Source organism: Corvus kubaryi, unplaced genomic scaffold, assembly GCF_017639235.1.
Source record: "Corvus kubaryi isolate FWS band 111438036 unplaced genomic scaffold, C.kubaryi_AGA036_p1.0 split3-73, whole genome shotgun sequence".
In the NCBI taxonomy this organism is placed as follows: Eukaryota; Metazoa; Chordata; class Aves; order Passeriformes; family Corvidae; genus Corvus; species Corvus kubaryi.
In genome coordinates this window covers 11,756,205-11,776,335 of record NW_024582091.1, presented here as the reverse complement: position 1 = coordinate 11,776,335, position 20,131 = coordinate 11,756,205, and the positions used below count along the sequence as shown (strand labels likewise).

The 20,131-nt window shown below is 40.5% G+C and overlaps 1 protein-coding gene across 6 annotated transcripts in view; it reads left to right on the top strand.

Moving 5' to 3' along the window:
- FILIP1 (filamin A interacting protein 1) overlaps window positions 1–20,131 on the top strand; it is a 102,764-nt gene that overhangs the window by 59,383 nt on the left and 23,250 nt on the right. For 4 of the 6 annotated variants that reach the window (XM_042016506.1, XM_042016505.1, XM_042016508.1 and 1 more), the window contains 2 exons: window positions 440–613; window positions 2,694–2,872. In XM_042016506.1, coding sequence (XP_041872440.1) covers window positions 440–613; window positions 2,694–2,872 — 353 coding nt within the window. Of the gene's footprint in view, window positions 1–439; window positions 614–2,693; window positions 2,873–18,651; window positions 18,781–18,918; window positions 19,131–20,131 lie in introns of those variants that run through there. The other 2 variants (XM_042016509.1, XM_042016510.1) reach the window with 2 other exon arrangements.

Here is a 20,131-nt window from a genome sequence, read left to right as displayed (position 1 = left end):
TGAAAAGACTATTTAGTCACAAATTCAGCTAGGGAGTGACTAGGAAGTAGCTGTCTGAGAAATATTAGTTCAGCTCACTGGTGCTGCTTGTTCTACTCATTTCCTTATCCCCTTCAGGGAACAGCATGGGCAACAAATAAGATCCAGTATATGAAGAATAATGATGTCCCCTGGCTATAGCTGCAACTCAGATAAAAATTCATAGCATTCAAATGTAATGTCATGCAGGAACAGAATAAATCATCCCTTAAAGGACAAAATTTCTATTGCAGAGTTCATGCTTACTCTGATATCTCCCAAAATTTTTATATTTGTATTGACAGCCCATCATTTTTCTAATTTATTTTATTTTTGTGTATGCAGTCTGTACATATGAAATACCCCTATTTTCCCTGTTGGCTAATAGGTTGACTTATGGTAGTGATTTGCAATATTACAGGCAAGGGAGGATGTGATCCACATGCTGAAGACAGAGAAAACCAAACCTGAAGTTTTAGAAGCTCATTATGGGTCTGCAACTCCAGAGAATGTGCTTCGAGTGCTACACAGGGATGCCATCCTTGCCCAAGAAAAGTCTATAGGGGAAGACGTCTATGAGAAACCAATTTCAGAGGTAACAACTTCTTGATTGACAACATTATGTATGTGCAGGGGGAAGCCTAAGCAGAAGTGAGACTCCATATATTTTGGATGTGTGAAAAGCATGCAAGAGACATATATACAGATATAATACACAGAATTTGTACACTGAAAACAAAATCTTGTTCACTCATATGCAGAATAATTTGTAAGCGAAGTCACTGGATTTGAACACAAACCATAAAGAGGCTGTATGCTTCCTAGGGCTGGTGCTGTTAAGCAAGGCCAAAATCTTTGGGCGTTAAATTTCTGGTTTTTAAATGCCTTTCAATTATAGGCTTCAACCCCTACTGCTCACAGCACTGGTAACTTCTCTTTGATTTTCTTGGCATAGTAGAACACTGTCTTGAGGGTAGTTAAGAAAAGAAGACCTTTAGAGATTGACTTTGACCATATTTATGCAATGATTAATCCATATTCATTTTAGATCACTTACACTCTAGGACTGCAAAGTCAGCTCAGCCTCTAAAGGGACTTACAGGACTCCTTGCTTTAAAATTTAAGCAATAAATGAATGTCAAGTAGACCTGAGAATTAGACTAGACCTGAGAATGTCTGAGGCCAGTGTGAATGCCAAAATAAACAGCCATTGCTCCTGTTCATAGTTTCGTAACAGTCCAGGTCATGGGGAAGGAGCATGCAACAACATACAATGTAACATACTATAGAGCCCGTCCAAATCTTCATAGTTCATCCAATTAGAACATTAAATTTGTTCACCAGGAGTTGTGTCTACCATGGGATATCTTTGTACTGTGTGTTCTCACTGAAACATCTCCTGGAACTTTTGGGATAATAGTAAATAAGGAAATCAAACCTTAGTATGTGGGAGCATACATAAAATACTGTCAAACAAGATTAAAAGAGCTTAGCAAGGCCTTTTCCTAAAGAATATGATAACTTGACAGGAACTTCAGTGTAAAACTTTCGTCATGTGCAGATTCACAAGGCTTATGTTGAAATAATATAGAAAAATTACGTGCAAAAGATCTCAAAAGCTGAACCCGACCTGGCTCTTTTATAAAATGCAATGACTGTTTGACTGCTATGGTCAGCTTTTGGAGAATAAATTGCCATGGTCCTCCTGCTCTCTTCTTTCCCCCAGTTTGCTGAGATACCCTGTGAAAGAAACAACAGCAGCTTGGGGCAGCTGGGGCTGAGGAAGATGTGATTCTCACAGGGTAAGGGTTGGGGGTGGGCAGAGCAGGCTCTGCCAGCCACTGTGCCAGGTGCAGGCAACCAGACAAGCACCAAGGCTGAAGGCTGCTTTGACAGGGAGGAGGCTGGAGTTTGTCATCTGCACCCAAGAAACAGCAAAAGGAGCAACATGAATAGCTGTGGTGGATTTGGAATGCCATGGCAACTTTTTAGACATACTTCCCTGGTTTTAATGTTTGCTTGAATAATAATTGGAATATTAAATTAATAAAAAAATGCAGAAGACAAGAAAGGTTATGTATAAAGAAAGAGAATTTCTGTCAAAAAACAGGCTGAGGGGAAACCCCTAGGGCTATAATGAATTGTATTTGGTAATGTAAAACTGAATCTGGACTGAATCTAAATAATTTGGATCTTTTATCTCAGCAGTCTTACAGGTATGTTAAAGATACATAGCTCAAATTTCAGCCTTCAGACTACACTTTATGCTCCCCATGCAAGTGTCTACTCCCCATATAGGTGTGTGAAGTCAGGCTCCCAGGATCTGAGGTCTGAGCTACAGCCTTTTCCCTGTGAAATGAAGAAAGTGTTCATAGCACCTCACCACAGGGGAAATTCTGCACTGCAACAATATTATTTGTTACGCTAAAGCTAAGTGAAGTTCTGTCCTTTGTGTATCTGAAAACTGTGTAAACGTTTATTGCTAATATGTCATCCAAATAAATCATTACTTTCAGGGGGCAGTTATTCTTATTTCTAGTCACTGCTTTATGTAAAACCCAAGACATAAAATTACAGGACTTGCATTTACCAAACACAACATTGTTGGTTAATAAATCAGATGAAGTAAGCAAGGAGACCTTTAAAACAGTCTGTTCTTCTTTCCTACAATCCAGCTGGACAGACTTGAAGAAAAGCAGAAAGAGACATACCGGCGCATGCTGGAACAGCTCCTGTTGGCAGAAAAGTGCCATCGTCGCACAGTTTACGAGCTAGAAAATGAGAAACATAAGCATACAGATTACATGAACAAGAGCGATGACTTTACCAACCTGTTGGAACAGGAGCGGGAGAGGTGAGTGCAAAGACTACCCCCAGTGTCCCAATGCTTGTCCCTTCACCAGTGACACGGCCTGGTATTTTCTGTGTTTAAATGACACTAAACTTACGTGTAAAACACCTGTAAATGTTGGTCCACTCATGTCATTTGTAAGCATGTTACTGTGCAAGTCTGGAGCTGGAGGAATACCACTGAATGTTCCTGTAGTGTGAGCTTGAATTAAGAAACAAATTTGTTTTGAATTAGTCATGCCTGTTTTGGGTTCACCTCCAGGTAGCTTTTGATCAGATGTTATTTATGCTGGCTAAGGTTGAGACTGGCTTGCTTAGCTAAGCACTAAGTTTTGTGAAGGATGGAGCACTGTTGTCACAGCAGGAGGGCAGGGTAAGGAAAACCACAACACACATTAGGATACTGGCACACAAGTGGTGGGACTCTGCCATGCCCTTTGCATTTAGGCTTGCAAAGTCACAAACCATTTGCATTCTTTTTCATATTTTTGAAGACGTGTGCCTCAGGCAAGTTATCTTTCCCCTGGAAGAAAATACTATCATGCATTACCAAATGTGCCCAGCCTGTGGTAGACTATCTGCAGTGCTCATCTCACACTCTCATACACACCACATTTCTTTTTTTCAAGTGTTTATCCAGCTTGTTGGACAAGTAATTTGTTCTCTGTGTCTCTAAGAAAAGAAAGATCACCTACCTTAGCTGAAGACTGAGCACTCAGCAACAGTCTCAGTTTTTCAATATGAAATTTTTGTGCTTACACCAAATTGCTTGAAATCAATCCATGTTGTATTTCTTTCTTTTTTTTTTTTTTTAAAGGAAAGGCTCTAAGAAAAATACTTAAGGCAAGTTCAAAGAAGAAATGCTTTTGAGGAAACCACAGGCTTGTGGCAGACATTTGCAAAATGCCAGGAGCAAAACTGTTTAGTGTATTTCCTGAACTCAGTTCAGCACCAGCTTTGAGTAGGTGGCACATGAGCTACAGTGACCATATTTCCTGGTTTAATAAGTTTTGGTTTTTTTCTGTCTTTACTTTCCTGGGTTGGCTGGCAAACTTTAAGGAACAAAAATGCTTCTGCACCTTGGCAAATTGATTCTTATAGTAGAAAATGAAAAATGTAAATATATGTTTTAAGAAATAAAAAATGTTGTATTTTCAAGTAAGTACCAACTTCACATAGGATTCTCATAGGTGAAATTTTGTCTCTATGCTGAATATCCATGTATGTGTGGACATGCAGCCACTAAAATGCTACAAAAGTGGTATTAAAATACCATTTACATTCGTCTTTACATTTTTACAGTCACATTAACTTGACAATTGTTGCCTTCTTATTATTCCCTCTCAATTTGTGAAGGCCACTAAACAGTCTACAATTATGACCTGGGTTGAATTGACTTCCTTTAATGAAGTGATTAAAGAGCTTTTTATCTTAATGCAAGGAGTGCAGTATCCTACCACTGCCAAGATATCAAGTCCCATATCTGTATTTTCTCTTACCCTTCCTGCTCTCTCAAACTTCAAGTTTTCTACATTCTACAATTTTTGGAAAAACAGCAATAAGAAAAGGAAAATTTGAATTTGAATTTCTCTTGAAAACAGATCTTTAACAGCAACTAAATCCACTGGCTTTAGTCACCAGTGTCTCTGTAGTGGTGGCTGCAGGGGAATAATTGCAATGCTGAAGCCCTTTTGATTTATGTTGAGTAACACCAGAAATCTGATGTTTGCTATTTAATCCACTTTGTTTGTGTATGACACTAATTTGTATCAAGTTAGTAGTGACCAAGCAGAGAGAACATGGCATGTAGCTAAACATAGAAAACCAAGATACATGTACCTCCCTCTTCAGGGCCTCCTCTCAGATCACTTACAGAGCAGATTAGCAAAATCAGGACGGGCTGGAAACCACTCATTAGCATAAAGTCTTAAACGATCTCAACTTCTTACCTTTGTTTTCTGAGTGTACATGAAACTGAGACTGCACCCACATCTTTGTAGGTAATAAAACCTAGAAGTAGTATTTTTTGAGGGCTATATTCACAAAGAAAGAGAGGGTGATAGGATGACTTCTTAGGAAAGCCCCAAAGTGGCAATAGATTTTGTCAAAAAGAAAGAGTTTGAAGTGGAAAAATTAAGTTGCAACAGATTAAAGCATACAAAAAACTCATACTCAGTCTGCATATTGGGACAGAGAACTGACCTGCCCAAAGGCATTTTTAAGGTCCTGCATAGGCATTCTTGTTTTATAAGTACCACTATACATATAATTCATTTTACTGTGGTGCTTTGAGGGTTATTTTATTAAGAGCTGAACAGACTTGTAGTTTCCATGAAAACGAAAAGGGACACAGAGCTGAACTTTGCCCGTCAGCCACTCTGCTGCACTCGCAGTTGTAATGTTAATGAGACAGGGTGAGCCAGAGGAAGAACAGTGCTGCAGGATGGCCATCTCACAGGAGTCTGTTACAACGAGAGAAGTAATAACTTCTGTCCTGGATCTAAGTAATTTCAGTAATTTCTCTCCTCACACTATTTTATCAATCTTTCCTAAACATTATTGTCTACATTAACTTTCACAGGCCACATCTGCTTTTGCCGTCTCGTGAAAGTTTGAACAAAGCAAAAAGGGAATTCTTTAAGAGCAGAAATATGCCTCAGTTCTAATGTATGTCTAACACTCTCTTAATGTATTTACTTTGGAATAATTTTTTACATGCACTTTTATACATTATCTCTAATCCATCTACAACAACATGATATGAAAACAAACAGTTCCTATGGGTGACTAATTATTAGGTCAGCCTTACACAGGAAGGAAGTAACAGGAAAACACGATTTGTCAAGAATAATGACGCATGAAAAGTATAAAAAAGAGAAAATTGTGCACTGGGATATTAAAAATGTAGACAGCTAGGGGCAGGGGGCAGGTAAATGGAGAAGGCTAAAGGGCCTCACTGTTGGCATTGGCTCTGCAAGACCAAGTGCAACTGACCTGAAGAAAGATTGTGGAAAAGGGTGGCATGTTACAGGAAAAGAGTAGTGATGACCATTTGCCAGGTGGAGATGAAAGAAATATGGTACTTTTAGTGGAAAGTGCTTCTACAGACATGGTGGCTGAAGTGTTTTGCAATTTTCCCTATAGTATGCTATAATAGTATTTAATGATATTTGAAATTATGGGCAGTATTTTCTATTTTTCTATGCAATCAAATTTCCCTTTTCAATGCTTGCCCACCTCAGCTGCTGTTCCTCTAACATCAAGTTGTCCTTGGGCATCTCTGATCCCAGGGAATGCAAAAGCAGACATCTTCCTGGAGCCTCCTGAGGAGGCTGAGGGATATGGAGAAGAGCCCCCAGGCCCCCTCAAAGACTTGGGTGACAGATGGTGGTTGTAAGGAGTCTCTGGTCTTACAGGTGGAGAATGAAGGGTCTGGTCAGAACTGCATTGACTTGCAGTGGGCACTTGGAGACCAGGCATCAGCAGACCAGGCATAAGCAGCCTCAGGGATAAAATTAGTCTTCCCAGCACAGGCACCCTCATGACTTCAACCGTGTTTTGAAGACGGAGCTGGTGGTGTGACTTTGGGCTGAGCTGGGCACAGCTAAACCAGTTATTGGTACTTCACTACCCCAAAAATTCTTGTGTTAAGCAGGCTTAACATGAAATTGTACTTGGCTGTTCTCTGTGCTGCTTGGTCCCAGCCTTCTTGCCTTCCCTTTTAGGGAACTGGGGGCAGGGTGGGGGGAAATCTTTAGTTTATCAATTATACACTTTTCCATTTGATCAGCAGGGCTTTTTTTTGGTGGAAAAGGGTCGAGATCTTTGTAATGTCAGCACTTCTTTGATGTTTTGATCGACCTAGGAGATGAGTTTTAAAATGCTGACATTTTTAGAGGTGCTAATCTCTGAAAAATTTTTCATGTGCCCTTCTTTTAATCCTGGTGGTTGACAGCACATTTTGCTGCTATCAAGAGCACTGGAAAGCTCCCATTGATTTTAACAGTTCAGGAAGAGGCTTGCGGTGAGGACCACTGAGCCAGTCCTGCCATCCAGGACAGATAGAAGAAATAGCCTGAAAGCCTGCAAAAATGGGGGGGGGGGGGCGGGGGAATTCTTTTATATGCATGGGATGTGGGTTGCCGAATAGAGGGTGTGATGTGGCAGAAAGGCTTTGTTGGAGCTCTGTTATGGGGGATCCATGTGACTGCCTTGTGAATAATTTGATCATTTCCAGCATGATCTCTGAGACTGCTGAGAGTCTGTCACCCCACTACACAATGGATCAGTAAATATACACCCAGTATCTCAGTGTTATCTGTGCTAAAGGATAGATATTATGTTTTATTGTAAGGCTTCACTGAAGTGATGAGGCTTTAATATTGGTTCTTGCTTTCCTCAGTGCTTCAAATTGTTCTTTACAACCACTGCCAGTGTTCTCAGTGCTCTGAAGCATTTCATGTTTTCCTCAACGGCAAGGCTGAGGATTCAGTCTGTACTTCCTAAGCATTGCCCTGATAAATCTGGTTTTAGTTAAACCCTCTTTTTGAAGTACATGGCCATAATTAGATCTGCCTAGAGGAGACAGCAAGACTGTGACCCCAGATCTTTCCTCCACAAAGTTCCCTTTCAGTCTTCACGTAAAATTGTCTCCTCTTTGCCTCCCCCATCACAGCACCCCCAGCAAGGAATGCACTGGCAAGTCCCTCGGAGGTCTGTGATAATACATTCCTCTCAGCTTCAGTCATGCTGGCACCGAGATGCTCTTGGCTGCTCTGCTGGTGATGTAATTCTGGGCCCACATCACCTGCAAAGGAAACTGATCTGTGAGCAATAAAGCACACAGCACTCTTGAAACAAAAATGGGAGTGTTGATGTTAACAAGATTTTAAACTCCCTTTCTTCCCCTTCTTGCATTTCTGCTTTTATTATCAAAGTTTCCCTTCTCCCTTTTCCCACGAGACGGCAGCACCAAGCCTTTCATTGGGAAGGGCTTGCCTTTTTGTTTCCCTGTATTTCATGGACCCAAGCAAGTGTAAAGGCTGGAGTGTGATACAGCTTGGAGATTTTGTGTGTGTTGCCTTTCCAGTTTGTGTTTTCCCTCGATTTTTATGAAGATTGTAAAATAAAAGAGCTGGAGGGAAGACAGCAGGGCAGAGTATCCATCAGTCAGTTACTTGTTTAGAGAACAATCGAGCCAAAAATATGAAGTGTTCAGGACTTATAAACCTCAGTGATTTACCACCATAAAGCCAAATTCTGTGGTAAGAAGAGGCCCATATAGAAATATTGGGGTGAGGTACACGATCCAAACATATAACACAGATTTTGGCCTGTAACTGTAATCTGTTGGTGATTCCTCTAATGTCTGGAAATTAAGTTACTTTACAGAAAGATTTTTGCTATCTTCTTTTTTTTCCCCCCAAGAGTTCTTAGCCATATTTGTACTCTGGCTTTTTTTCGCATATGGTGATTGTTTCTGTGTCCTGTTTTCCAAATTGTGACCAAAAAAAAGGAAAAGCCATCCCAATGGGACTTCACCATTGCCTACAGCGGTTACTCATCTTACCGCACATTACTGGCCTTAGTAGAGCACTGAGTCACTCTCTGTCTACTTTTCAAAAAGAGCATCTCTAAACTTTTAATATTATAATGTAGAAGACAAGGGCAGCAGTGCATTTTTATTCTTTTCTTTCAGGCCGACATGCTATTGGTATGGTTTGGAAAAGCTGGTTATTTTCTGTCAATGTAATATATTCACAGGATCACAGATCAGAAATTCTGTGGTAGTCTATTAAAAGAAATGAATTAAAAAACCTGGCAATGACAAATACAATTTCTGCACAGTTAAGTAAATCTGAAGGTCATCCATTTTTCAGGTCCTGTTTTACAGCTCTAGCTGACAGCAAGGCAGCGACAGCTCAAAGTTTATGTTTTAACTAATGAATCTGGTCCCAACTTCCAACAAAATGGTTCCAAAGGTAATTTGAAAATGAGAGAACAAACAGTGACATCTGACTGTGGAGTAACAATATGAAAGTATTGCAAGTCTTACACAATGTGAGCTGGGACTAATCCAAATCCATCTCTTTACACTTGGATAGTCCTCAAAACTGTCCAGTCTTTCAGTCACTTCTGGGATTATATAAAATGGCATCATGTGTTGTTTCAGCTACTCCTCCAAAATTTTTTCTAAGTAGGCATCAGCTTCACAGCCCTTAAGAGAGAATTATTATACAAAACTATATGTACTTCATTATTCCTAGCAAGTTTGCTTGCTAAAATCATCAATTCAAATGCTCCCAGGGCCAGACAGGGGGAAAAAATTACTTCATTCAAAATCTACTCATGAACTCAATCTCTGTCCAGGGTGCAATAGGTAACAATTTCAACATTTAAGAGGCCTTTGGCATGTTTCAGAGTTATTATACTACTGAAATAAATACCAGTTCACAGCTCTACTGAGGCCATCTTTTTAAGTTGTCATTTTTTTAGGCAAAGAAAACAAGAATTGAATCAGGGTCATGTAGGGAAAATTGCTTCCTCATTCAGAAAGATTAGAAACAGGTTTCAGTTGAAATGCCAGGTTTCAGTGAATTTCTAAAAAATTTAAATAGATACCACTTATTTACAAGTATAAATATATGATAATAGGCATTCATTGAACGTGTTGGATATTTGCTTTATGTTTAAATTAAAGTTTACCTGCGCAGAGATGCACAGACTAATTAGTGAGGTGTATGACCTACTGCCCTAATGCCCTGCTAATATCCAAGACCTGTAATGCATGGTCTGATAACTTCCATTTGTACGAAGAACCTCAAGACATCATCTGACTAGGGGGGTTATTCTGAATCAGTGAGCCTATATGGAAGCTTTCTTAACCCTAGACAGATGTAATATTTTTTACATCTTCGTTCCCCAAAAGGGTGCTAAATTGTGCATTTCTTCTCATTCCTCAATCTCCAGCAGCAATGGAGATTAGCAATAATGAGTTTTATATTTGCATCATTTCAGTTTTCATTTGTTTTTAAGGCTTATACGTGAAGAAATCTTAAAGCAGAAATAAAAAAATTAGGGGGTGCAAATGAAGCATTCTTGTGAAATTTGCCATGGCCTGTTCAAATGTGCAGGGAGAGAAATGCAGAATGTATAATTCACCACATATTTGTAAGGTACCTGAGTAGGTGCCTGATTATAATATTGTGCTGCCATAGTTAGTATTTCAACTAACTTTTTAAAAACTCATTAAGACATACCCTTTTGAGTGTAAGACTGTTATTAATGTCAACAAAGAAAATCTGGTGACCTAATTCACAAGACCAGCTAGTCAAAAAAACATATCAAATAACCCTGTGATTATGCCACTCACCTGGACCATGGCAGACGTTCAATCCTTCTGTCAACTTGTTGGGACCTGAATACACCTCTCAGAGGAGGCCCCCCTGGTCACATCACTGGTTCCTTGGGGTGTCTGTTCCCATTCTTCCTGGGAAAAATTGTTCTACTTTTACAAGTTACTTACATAATTTTAGGTTCTTTTCACCAAAGAGGTGAAAATTCTTGTAGGTCAGTGTCTGAGTATTCAAATTTCCCAGACAGAAGAATTCACTGGTCCAGGCAGATCACTTCTGAAAAAGGGACGATTTTTCACTTGTTGGTTTAGTGAATTGGGCCAAGATAAAGTCCTCTCTATCCCCTGCTTTTCTTAAAATGATAAAAATGGAAATGAAATTACTGATCTGAAACAAACAAATGTTTCACTGAAATCCACATGAAACATTTTTTTCACTTGAATGAGAGACAAAAATTAAGCTTTTTAAAATATTTTTTTAAGTTTTTGGTTTAGCTCTGAAATTGAAAAATCAGTTACACAGCTCTGTTATGCAGTTGCTTATGTTAGGGAATGATTAATAGTAACGTAGCTGAATATGTAATGCCCTAATGAGGAAAGATACAGAAATGAGCAGAAAATGAGGCTAAATTATAGCAGAATGACAGCAATGGTTTTCTGATGATAGCAATTATGTCATAGCTGAAAAAGTATCTCTTGGTGACAAGTATATATATCATAGAAAAAAAGTTCCTGTAATTCCATTTAAAAAGTTTATTTTCAGAGAAACCAGAAAGGCATAGATGTATTCTCTTTCATCATTTAAATGTCAGGCTTTTCCTAGGTGACTTAACTTGTTTTAAAATGATGCATAGCTTTCAACATTTTTTTCATTTTGAAAATTACTGCCTGGGATACAGCCCTGGTTTCCAGAACCAGCAGGGGCAGAGCAGTGCCCGTAGCAGTGACAGGCAGGCGGGCGGTGTGGAGGACAGCTCATGTGACATGGGCACAGCTAATCCTGCAATAGAGGAGAGTCTGTCCTGGACTGGCTCATGTCCTCACCTGACAGAACAAGTGCTGTTGGTCCAACTTGCTTTCAGTTGCAAGCACCATTGCCTAGTGCCCACCATTAGCACACCATGCATTCTACATCCACCTACTTCAGGTCTTAGGAAATAATTAATCCTGATGCTGGATTTTATGAGCACAAAGCTGGCATTGTTACAATTCCTTTGAAGTCAGTAGAGCACTTCTTGATTAATGGGATTAATGAGAATCAGAGTAGGAACTCTGAAATGTGTGTATGCTTGTACCTGTAGAAGTCTACACATGCATATATAAATGTATTACATACAGCAGTTTCTTGGGTGGAATTAAAGCTTCTGCATGGGAGTCTGCGCTCCAGAAAATTAACCCGTCAACAATACATCTTTCCCAAAAGATTATATTTTTATATAACTCCTATATGCATTTCAGCTCATCATAGTAATCATAACAATAGTAATAACAACAACAATAATAATAATAAACCATAATAGTAATAATAACAACAATAACAACAGTAGTTTTAACGACTATAATTTTTTACATAATTTCCACAGCCAAATTATGCCTTTGTGTTTTGAATTATTTTTGGTCAGTATTACCTATTGATTCTACAAAGGAGGCTGTAAACTTTTGCCTCCTTGCACATGAGGTATCGTCTGCACTTATGTCACTATAAGATTACAAAAAATAATAGTGATTTGTAAAAGAGGATGCTCAGTGGAAGGCAACAGCTAATGACTGAATACCTGATTAGAGAACAACAGGGCCAGATTGCATAAGCCCTGCTGTTATTCAGAGGGCAACACAGACATGGAAGAAAGAAATTTTAAGGCAAAGGCAAGCACAGCACCTTCTAATTCACACTTACTGCATGAAACTGACCCAATTTCTCCTTGGTTGCTCTCCATCTCAGAACCTGAGTTTTCCCTGTCCTTTTTTTTTTTGCTATTCATATACTCAGTAGACTACAGTCAGGACATGATCTTGGAAAGGGGTAGTGCAAACTAGAATTATTTCACACTGAGGAGAGAACTAAAAACTACACATGCCGTTTTTGTGGCAAGTGATACACAGGGGCTGGTGCAAGTAAGTGTTTCTTTGAATGGAAGCACTGACAGCTCCTATTCTTGTGCAATGACTGTGCTCAGCCCATGTCTCTCTTGTCCTCAGAACAAGGCCCCTGCTTTTAAAGACATGTATTTAATAAGGCCCAAATAACCTCAGGTGAAGAATGATGTTCGGTTCAGGCAAGATGATGGGACTACCCATCATCAGTGCATCATCTATCAGTGCAACAGCAAATTTGGGCAACCAAAATGAAGATCTGCTCAAAAATCGATGCCTGTGAACATTCAAATTTATACATGAATTGGTTGGTTTTTTTGGTTTGGGTTTGGGTGGTGTTATTTTTGGGGGTTTTTTGTTTTCTTTATCTTTTCATTTTAAAATTCTTCGTTGATTGCATTCCAGATATCTATGGGAGTATTTTTTGGATTCTGATCTAAGCGACTAGAAGTAAAAGGTTAAAATAGAAGGCTCAAACCTTGAGTGAGTCTAGGCCCTGTGTGTTGGCTGGGGAGGGGTGCAGTGGGGACAGACTCTTCTCTAATTGCTTCTCAACAGGCACAAATGTAACGCAATCAGCAAACCTAAGAATTGCATGAGCTGTAGTAAATAGCTATGTGGCAATCAAAAAGCTTTGTGTAGGTGTAGGGGGCTTTATTTGGTGGTTTATCACAGTTGTGATGGTTTTTTCTTTCTTTTTTTTCTTTTTTTCTTTTTTCTTTTCTTTTTTTTTTTTTCCTGAGGGGAGAGGTGCCCATTTTTGCTGCACCTCCAGAACACAGGCAAAAAGCACTAGCAAAAGTGGGGTTGTGGGATGGATGTGGTGGGCAGACGTGTGCTCCTTTGTGTTCAGGGCAAGAGCTGAGGGTCTTGGCATGAAAATTAATGGAAATACCTTCACAGCCTTTCAGACTGAGAGTTGGGACATGGCATATTACGATGTGGTGTGACAGCCAGGATTACTCAATGCTGATATTAAAATCTATCAGTCCCTCTTTAGATCATAAAAGCAGCTGCTGGCTGCTCTTTTACAGCATTTGAAAATTTTTCTGAGGATTCATTATTTGCTAAATCATTGATATGACACTCACAGAAAGTAATTTAAAAATCAAGAAGGAATCTTCATAAGATTATTTATTTTTCTTTGCTTTCATAGGTGTGTATTGTATTCTTCTTATGTCATTGTGACCAAGGTGGCCAAATATGATATGAACAAGTACACACAAAGGCTGTATTTCTAAAAAAGTCTCAGACCCAGCATTGACAGAGATGAGTTTTTATATTGACTCCACTTGAATAGTTACTTGCTCTCAAGATGCATTGCTGTCATACAGCTGTGTGAGCTTTGCCATGCTTGACTAGCCCAGTGCATGCAATTATATTAATGATGCTATTTCCTAAATCCAGATTTTAAACTTTGTCACTCTTCTTCTTGGTACACTTTCCGATGTTTGCGACCCTCCCGTGGTGACTCCAGACACCACCACTTGTATTGTTTGGTATTAAAATGAATCATGAATTCTTTGGATTCTGTTTTCTCTCGTTTTTCCTGCCCACTAGTTTTACTCACTCTATCAAATACTATATTTCAGTGGTGTATGAAATGGGAAGCAGTGAGGTAGAGAACCTTTAGTTTTAGGTGTAGGACTCAGGTACCTTTCAATCCCAGTCAGTCACTGATTACCTTGCTTGAAGGAAGGGTCAGTGAGAAAAAGCACAAAAAAGAAAAGGAAGTCCAGAAAAGGTCAGCAGGAGTGCGAGCAATGGGGCAAGAACTGAACTGATGGACCTGGACCATAAAGGATGAGAAATAGCAAAGACACAGGGTTAGGCCAACAGAACAAAAGCAACAGAAAGGAGAAAATCAGTCAAGCTTAATTTCACATCCTAGACCCAGCTGGAGCAAAAGAGGCCAAGACACTCCCAAAAGACTAATTCTCCCTGGATAAACTGAGAACAGGCATGGTTCACCTTGCTTTTAAAGCCTTGAGCTCACTCTTCTACCTAATTTTTCCCCATGAACACCTAGCACATCAAAAGCAAGTAATTTAGAAAAACAAGGGTGGAGCCCAGAGCAGGTAGACAGCGTTAGTGAGGTGCTCTGACTGAGCACAGGCAGGTGAAGCAGCCAGCACTAACAACAGTAGGTGCACAGAGGGCAGCAAGTGGCATCCTGCCAAGTGCACTTGTCTAAGATCCTGGACACCTTTTCCCCTGGCTCCCAAGGCGCTCTTGTTGAAGGGCCACAAGAGGCTCTTATGAGACTCCTGGTGCTTATTCACAAAATATGACCAAATCATACTATGAAACAATAACCGTGACATAGACAGGTCCTGCTTCAGCTGTAATCACTTTTACTTAAAACCATCCCAGCAGTATTGGAGATGCTGAGCTTTCCAGCTATCAAAAGGATATACACAAGTGCTAAGAAAGCAGAAAACCAAAAGGAAGGGGGTAGAGTGCAACAGGAAAAAAAAACCAAACCCACAGAAATGCTTTTGTTAAACTTTTGAATCATCTTTCCACAAAAGGCAGCAGATCCCAATGTAGGGTGATTTTCATGCTGTAAAGAGAAAAATAATTTAAAACCTAGGCAGCATGACTTATTTAGAAAGATCTGAGGAGTAATAAAAAAGCCTGTGTGCAAACGTGTGTGTGCGCGCACGGTTTCTTTAACAGCTGCATGGAACAACCTGTTTTAAATAAGAACAAAGGTGAACAAAGCCAGTTGTCAGTGCAGCTCACCAAATGAAGTTTTTTAATGTGCATGACGTATGCCATATAAAATGTATTGCCTGAGATAGCACAGAGTCCAACTTGAAGTCTTTTTCTCAGGCTTTTCTTACAAAGTCATGTTTCAAGAATTTACAGCGTTTATCTTCATTATTTATTTCTCTCTCTCCAAAAGGCCCAATGGATCACCTTGCTCACTACATCTTCAGCAACAAATTAAAATCAGCCTCTTCCCTCCCTAAATATTCAAAATTTTCTTGTTCTATCAAGATGACACTGAATCAATTTGTATCTATTGCAGTCAGAGTAGACAACTGGCTAAGTAGAAAGTGGAGGTCAGATCTGACTTACCAAATGAGTTTGACTTAGCCAAGAGAAGGGAAGAAAAGCAAAACAAAATAATGATGGAGATTTTCAGTGCTTTGAAGCTTTTATGAACAAAAAATAAAAAAGTCTGGCAAGCACACAGTGTACCTTTTCATGTATGTAAGTAAACACAAATTTAGGAAAGCTTTGCTTTGCAGAAACAGAAATATTTGGGCTTTTTGTAACATGTTAGAGAACTTGGAGAGAGTTGCAAGCTCTCTGCCTTCACTATAAATGTTACATGTGTTTCTGCACTGAAGGTAAAGAGAGCAGGGCAGTCTTTTGGAAAGGTTACAAAGCTCTGTTTACAGAGAATTTTATAATCAGGTAATAATTTGTTACAAGTCTCTAAGATCCACAAGGGGAATCTATTGCTATGCATAGTTAGGGAATTTTTAAAGAGAGCAGCTTATCAAAGAAATGTGTAGTCTATTAGCACATCATTAAATTTTTAAACCAATTCCATTTCTGCTTCCCAGTTACTCTCCTCTATAGCAGACAATTGTGCCAGATGCAAAGTATCATTTCTGACTTTCAGAGATGAGTTGAAATTTGGGATTCCTATCTATTCCCTCTGCTGCTTTTATTTCTTGTTGTTTTTCTTATCTGGTCTCACAATGTTGCAAGTGTTGCTTTACTCAGGAATGCGTTTCTCGGAATACTTCATCCCAATGAAAGCATGAACAAAAAAATTCATGACCAAGTTAAATTTTCCCAGCCTTTGATGTGACTTAAAGTTGATGGTACTCTTGAGAAATAACAACATATAGAGCAAGTTTATATTTTTATATAGACACATAATGTGATTTCTGTACAGCAAGAAAAAAGCTGTAAATATTAAAGGCCAGATTGACCTTAGCTGTGACATCCTACCTGATATCCCCTGTAGCTCTGGTACCAGTGTAGTGATGGGTACCCAGAGTAGTTGAAATGGTGGTGGAGAATACTTTAATTGTGAAGTCTTATGGTCGTACAGACTTAACTACTGCAGATGTGCAGGCTCACCACTACCACACTGCGCTTTCTCTAACATCCTCTTGACCTCCCTGAACTTTCTGCTCACAGCTGAGACCATGAAAACACAGATGAGGGCAGATGTGCCGCTTGCAGTTCCAGCCTGGCCCAAGTGTGGCAATACAGACAAAAGAAAAGCCAAGGCAGATGTAAGAGGACACCTAGAAGGGTTGTTGATTTGGGAGAAGTGGGGGTTAGAAATAGAGTGCAGCGGTGAGGAGAACCTGGGACTCCGAAGCGGGTGAGGCGGGACTGGGACAAGCTGTGCCATGAGCTCTAAGCCCAGAGCCAGCTGGGATGGGGGGTGTGAACAGATACCCTTCTGCAGAGCCAGCAGCGCTGGTGGAACAGAGCCTTGCTCTCGGCTGCTGATCACAGCCAAACCCATCTGTCAGCAGATAGTTTTGAAACTTGCTTGAGAAGTGCTCTATGCCTTTCTAGTATCAAACTGCCTCGAGGCTGACACCCTGCTATTGCCATAAATTATTTTGTTAACTTAGAGTGCAGGCTTTTATGCAGGCAAATATAAAGGATCTAAACTCTTCTGACACCTCCTAAAGTGCCCGTATAATGCCACAACATTAAATTTCAATGGTCACTATCTTAGTGTTTGCCATTGTATATGCAATTTCCTCTTTTTAAAGAATATTTAGCTCTACCAAACAATTGTTGGGATTGCAAAGGACACAGCAAGTATAATAAGCAGAACACTTGTCTGTCCAATGCATGTGATATTTGTAATCGCACGATCAAACATATTTTGTACAGTATTTCCAGTGTTTCTGACACTGAAAAAACAGAAACATAGCAAGATGCATCAGCTTTGCACACGGGAAGCAACAATCTCTCTGTAGGACCTCAACTTCATCTTTTGGAACGTGTTTAGTAAATGAGGTAAAGGAATATGAAATGGGAGAGAATGATTAAGACTAGTATAGAGTTCCCTGGAAAATGTGACTCTACTGTTGCGTTGGTGTGACGGATTTCCTGCATGGTGCTAGTTAAGTCACGGGATGCTCATTTGCATGGGCTGTGAATGTTTTTCACTGTGAGAATGGCTCTCATTTTGGGGAGCATATTGGATCTGGGCTCAGATGTCCAGGAGTCTGGAGCATCCATTCCTGGGCACAGGCAAATGGGATTGTGATCTGCACGCACCACCCATCCTGCAGCACTCTGAAACACACATCTAATGGACCCCAGAGCAGGTGTCCCAAGCAAAAACTTGGTCCCTTTGTGCTTCTACCTCCCACACAGAAATTAATAATTTTGTTCTCAGCAGAGTCTGAAGAGGGTGAGGTAAATAACGTCTTGAATAAAAAGCATAAAATCAGTCTCTAAGCACCTGCTTTTCAAATGAGCTCTGTCCAGCCTGTGTGCTGAATGAGGCTCCTAAGGAAAAGTAATGAAAGAACATGAAATTAGATAGTTTCTCAAAAATGTAAACACACATTGATCCATTTTTAGTGGATAACAATATTTGAAATTATATGCTTTCAGTGTTTTTGGCTATTAAAGCTTCCTAAGAAAGGTGGAAGGTCAACGGGAAGGAAAGAGGAAAGCAAAGGCAAAAGAGAAGGAGAAAGAGAAAGGGAAGGGGAGATGTTTTCCTAGTTCCCCTCACGAAGTCTGAAAAGGTGCTTGTGAGCAATCCAGGGAATCATCAGGGAAGTAGAAGGAATCCCCAAATTCTTTTATGCTGTTTTGGGAACAAAAGGCCTGGTTTAGGACTTCTTTAAAGCAGGGAGCTAGCAGAATGGTGCTTTTCAGACCTCACCAGACTTGGTTAGGCTCGCTACTATGCATGGATTTTCAAAAACAAACACGCCCGTATACTAAATCCCCAGGGGATTTTCTTCATGTATTCATGCCTTTATCATCCGATCTTAAGATCAGCCAGCGCGTACCAACAGTAGTACTTGCACTTCAAACACCGGGAAGACAAGGGGAAAGCAACAGGAACTTTTGTTGAGCCAGAAGAATGAATCGGCAGCTGGGACTGGGAAGCATCGCTTCGTGCATCCCAGTCCAGTTAAGCAAAAGCAACTCCCAGGGGTTCTCTGCGATCAAATTATTACTTCTTAATCGCTCACCTATGAACTGTACCTATAAAGAGCCTGGAGGGGCTGTCAATAATAAACCCCGGGAGCGCGGAGGCAGAGGGACCCTCGGCGGTCCTGCCCCGGCCCGGCGGCTCCACCCCCGCCCGCCCGGGGAGCGCGGAGCGCAGCCTCACCTGGCAGCAGCGGCACGGCGCTTCCCCGGCGGCGGCGCGGAGCCGGCTCCCGGCATTTCCCTCCTTGGCTGCTGGTTGCTTGAAAAAAAGAGAAAAAAATACGTCTAGGTACAAGGTAAGAGAATTTTTTTTTTAATATTGTATTTTTAATTTGAGCGCCGCTAATTGCTGTGTACATGCGCAATTCGCTGGTTCAGTGAGCGCACCGGGCATTGGCGTAGGCGCGGGCGGGAGGGAGCGAGGCTGGAGTGTGCGGGGAGCGGACGCGCCGGGATGCTCGGCGGCCCCGGCTCCAGGCGGGCTGGACGGAGCAGGACAGCGCTGAGGGGCCGGGCCGGCCCCCGGGCAGATGTAGCGTTGGGCTGGAGCCTTGGAAGGTGCACCTGGTGGGGCTGTGCTGTGCGGCTTCCCCTCCCGGGCAGCGCACCGAGGGGTCAGGGAAGGATAACCGCAGCCCGGAGACAGGTTTGGTAATTCTCATCTCTCAGCTGAGCGCTGCTTCGCCTTCGCTCTCAGATACTGTGTGCCTGCTTTCTGTGCATCACCCCTCCCTTCCTCTGACCTCCGGAATTAATGTGGGTACCTTAACTGGGGGGCTCTGAAAAAATGCCTGTCCGGTTGTGATACTGTTTTGTAGTCTGAAAGGATGTCGGTCGGGTTTTGTTCTTAAAAGATCTTTGGTGTTTTTCTTATGTAAACAGTGTGCTAGAAAGGTGGGGGGGACACTGAATCTAATAAGTGTTCTTATTCCAAAGTACTACGTTTAGTCACTGTTCAGTTGGAGTAAGACACTTTCAACACAAATGAACTATTTCAGTAAACTGGATTTTAATTTTTACAAAATCAGTGTTAGAAGACAAACTGTTGTAGATTACAAGCAATGTGTCCTCCTAAGGAAGAACACATTTCCTTTACTTCCAGTATATTTTGGAACCTATCATGTAGTTTAGAAGTAGCAAGAATATTAATTTGCTTGTTATATGGTTTGATACAATCACTTTCCTAAAGTTAATTCAGCAATGAAGAACATGCACCTTTTTACACTTTGAGTTTGTATATTAGGTGGCCACAAAAAATTGTCTTTAGGTTTACTAGAACCAATGACTTTTATAAACAAGCTTGTATTTGTTTTCAGAGTTGACCCTGAGATAAACTGAACAAGAAATTAGAAAGTTCTGTAGTAAGGTCATTCAAACATTTTTCTCATTCCTTACCTTTAAAATGTAATGGATAGAAAGGGGAAAGCAACACAGATGTGCTTTATTCCTTTTCTTGCAATGGGATCTGATCTCGTTTACATATTTCTTCTCCCAGATGAGATGGATATATGGGAAGTAGTGAAGCTGATGTTTTGAAAGTGTGACCTAATTGCCTAATTTAAGTCTTAGGCCCGATTGTTTTGTTTCCTAGAGAGCCTGACCATCTTTTGGCTCTCTTTGACTTCAGCTGAAGTTTTAAGTACTCAG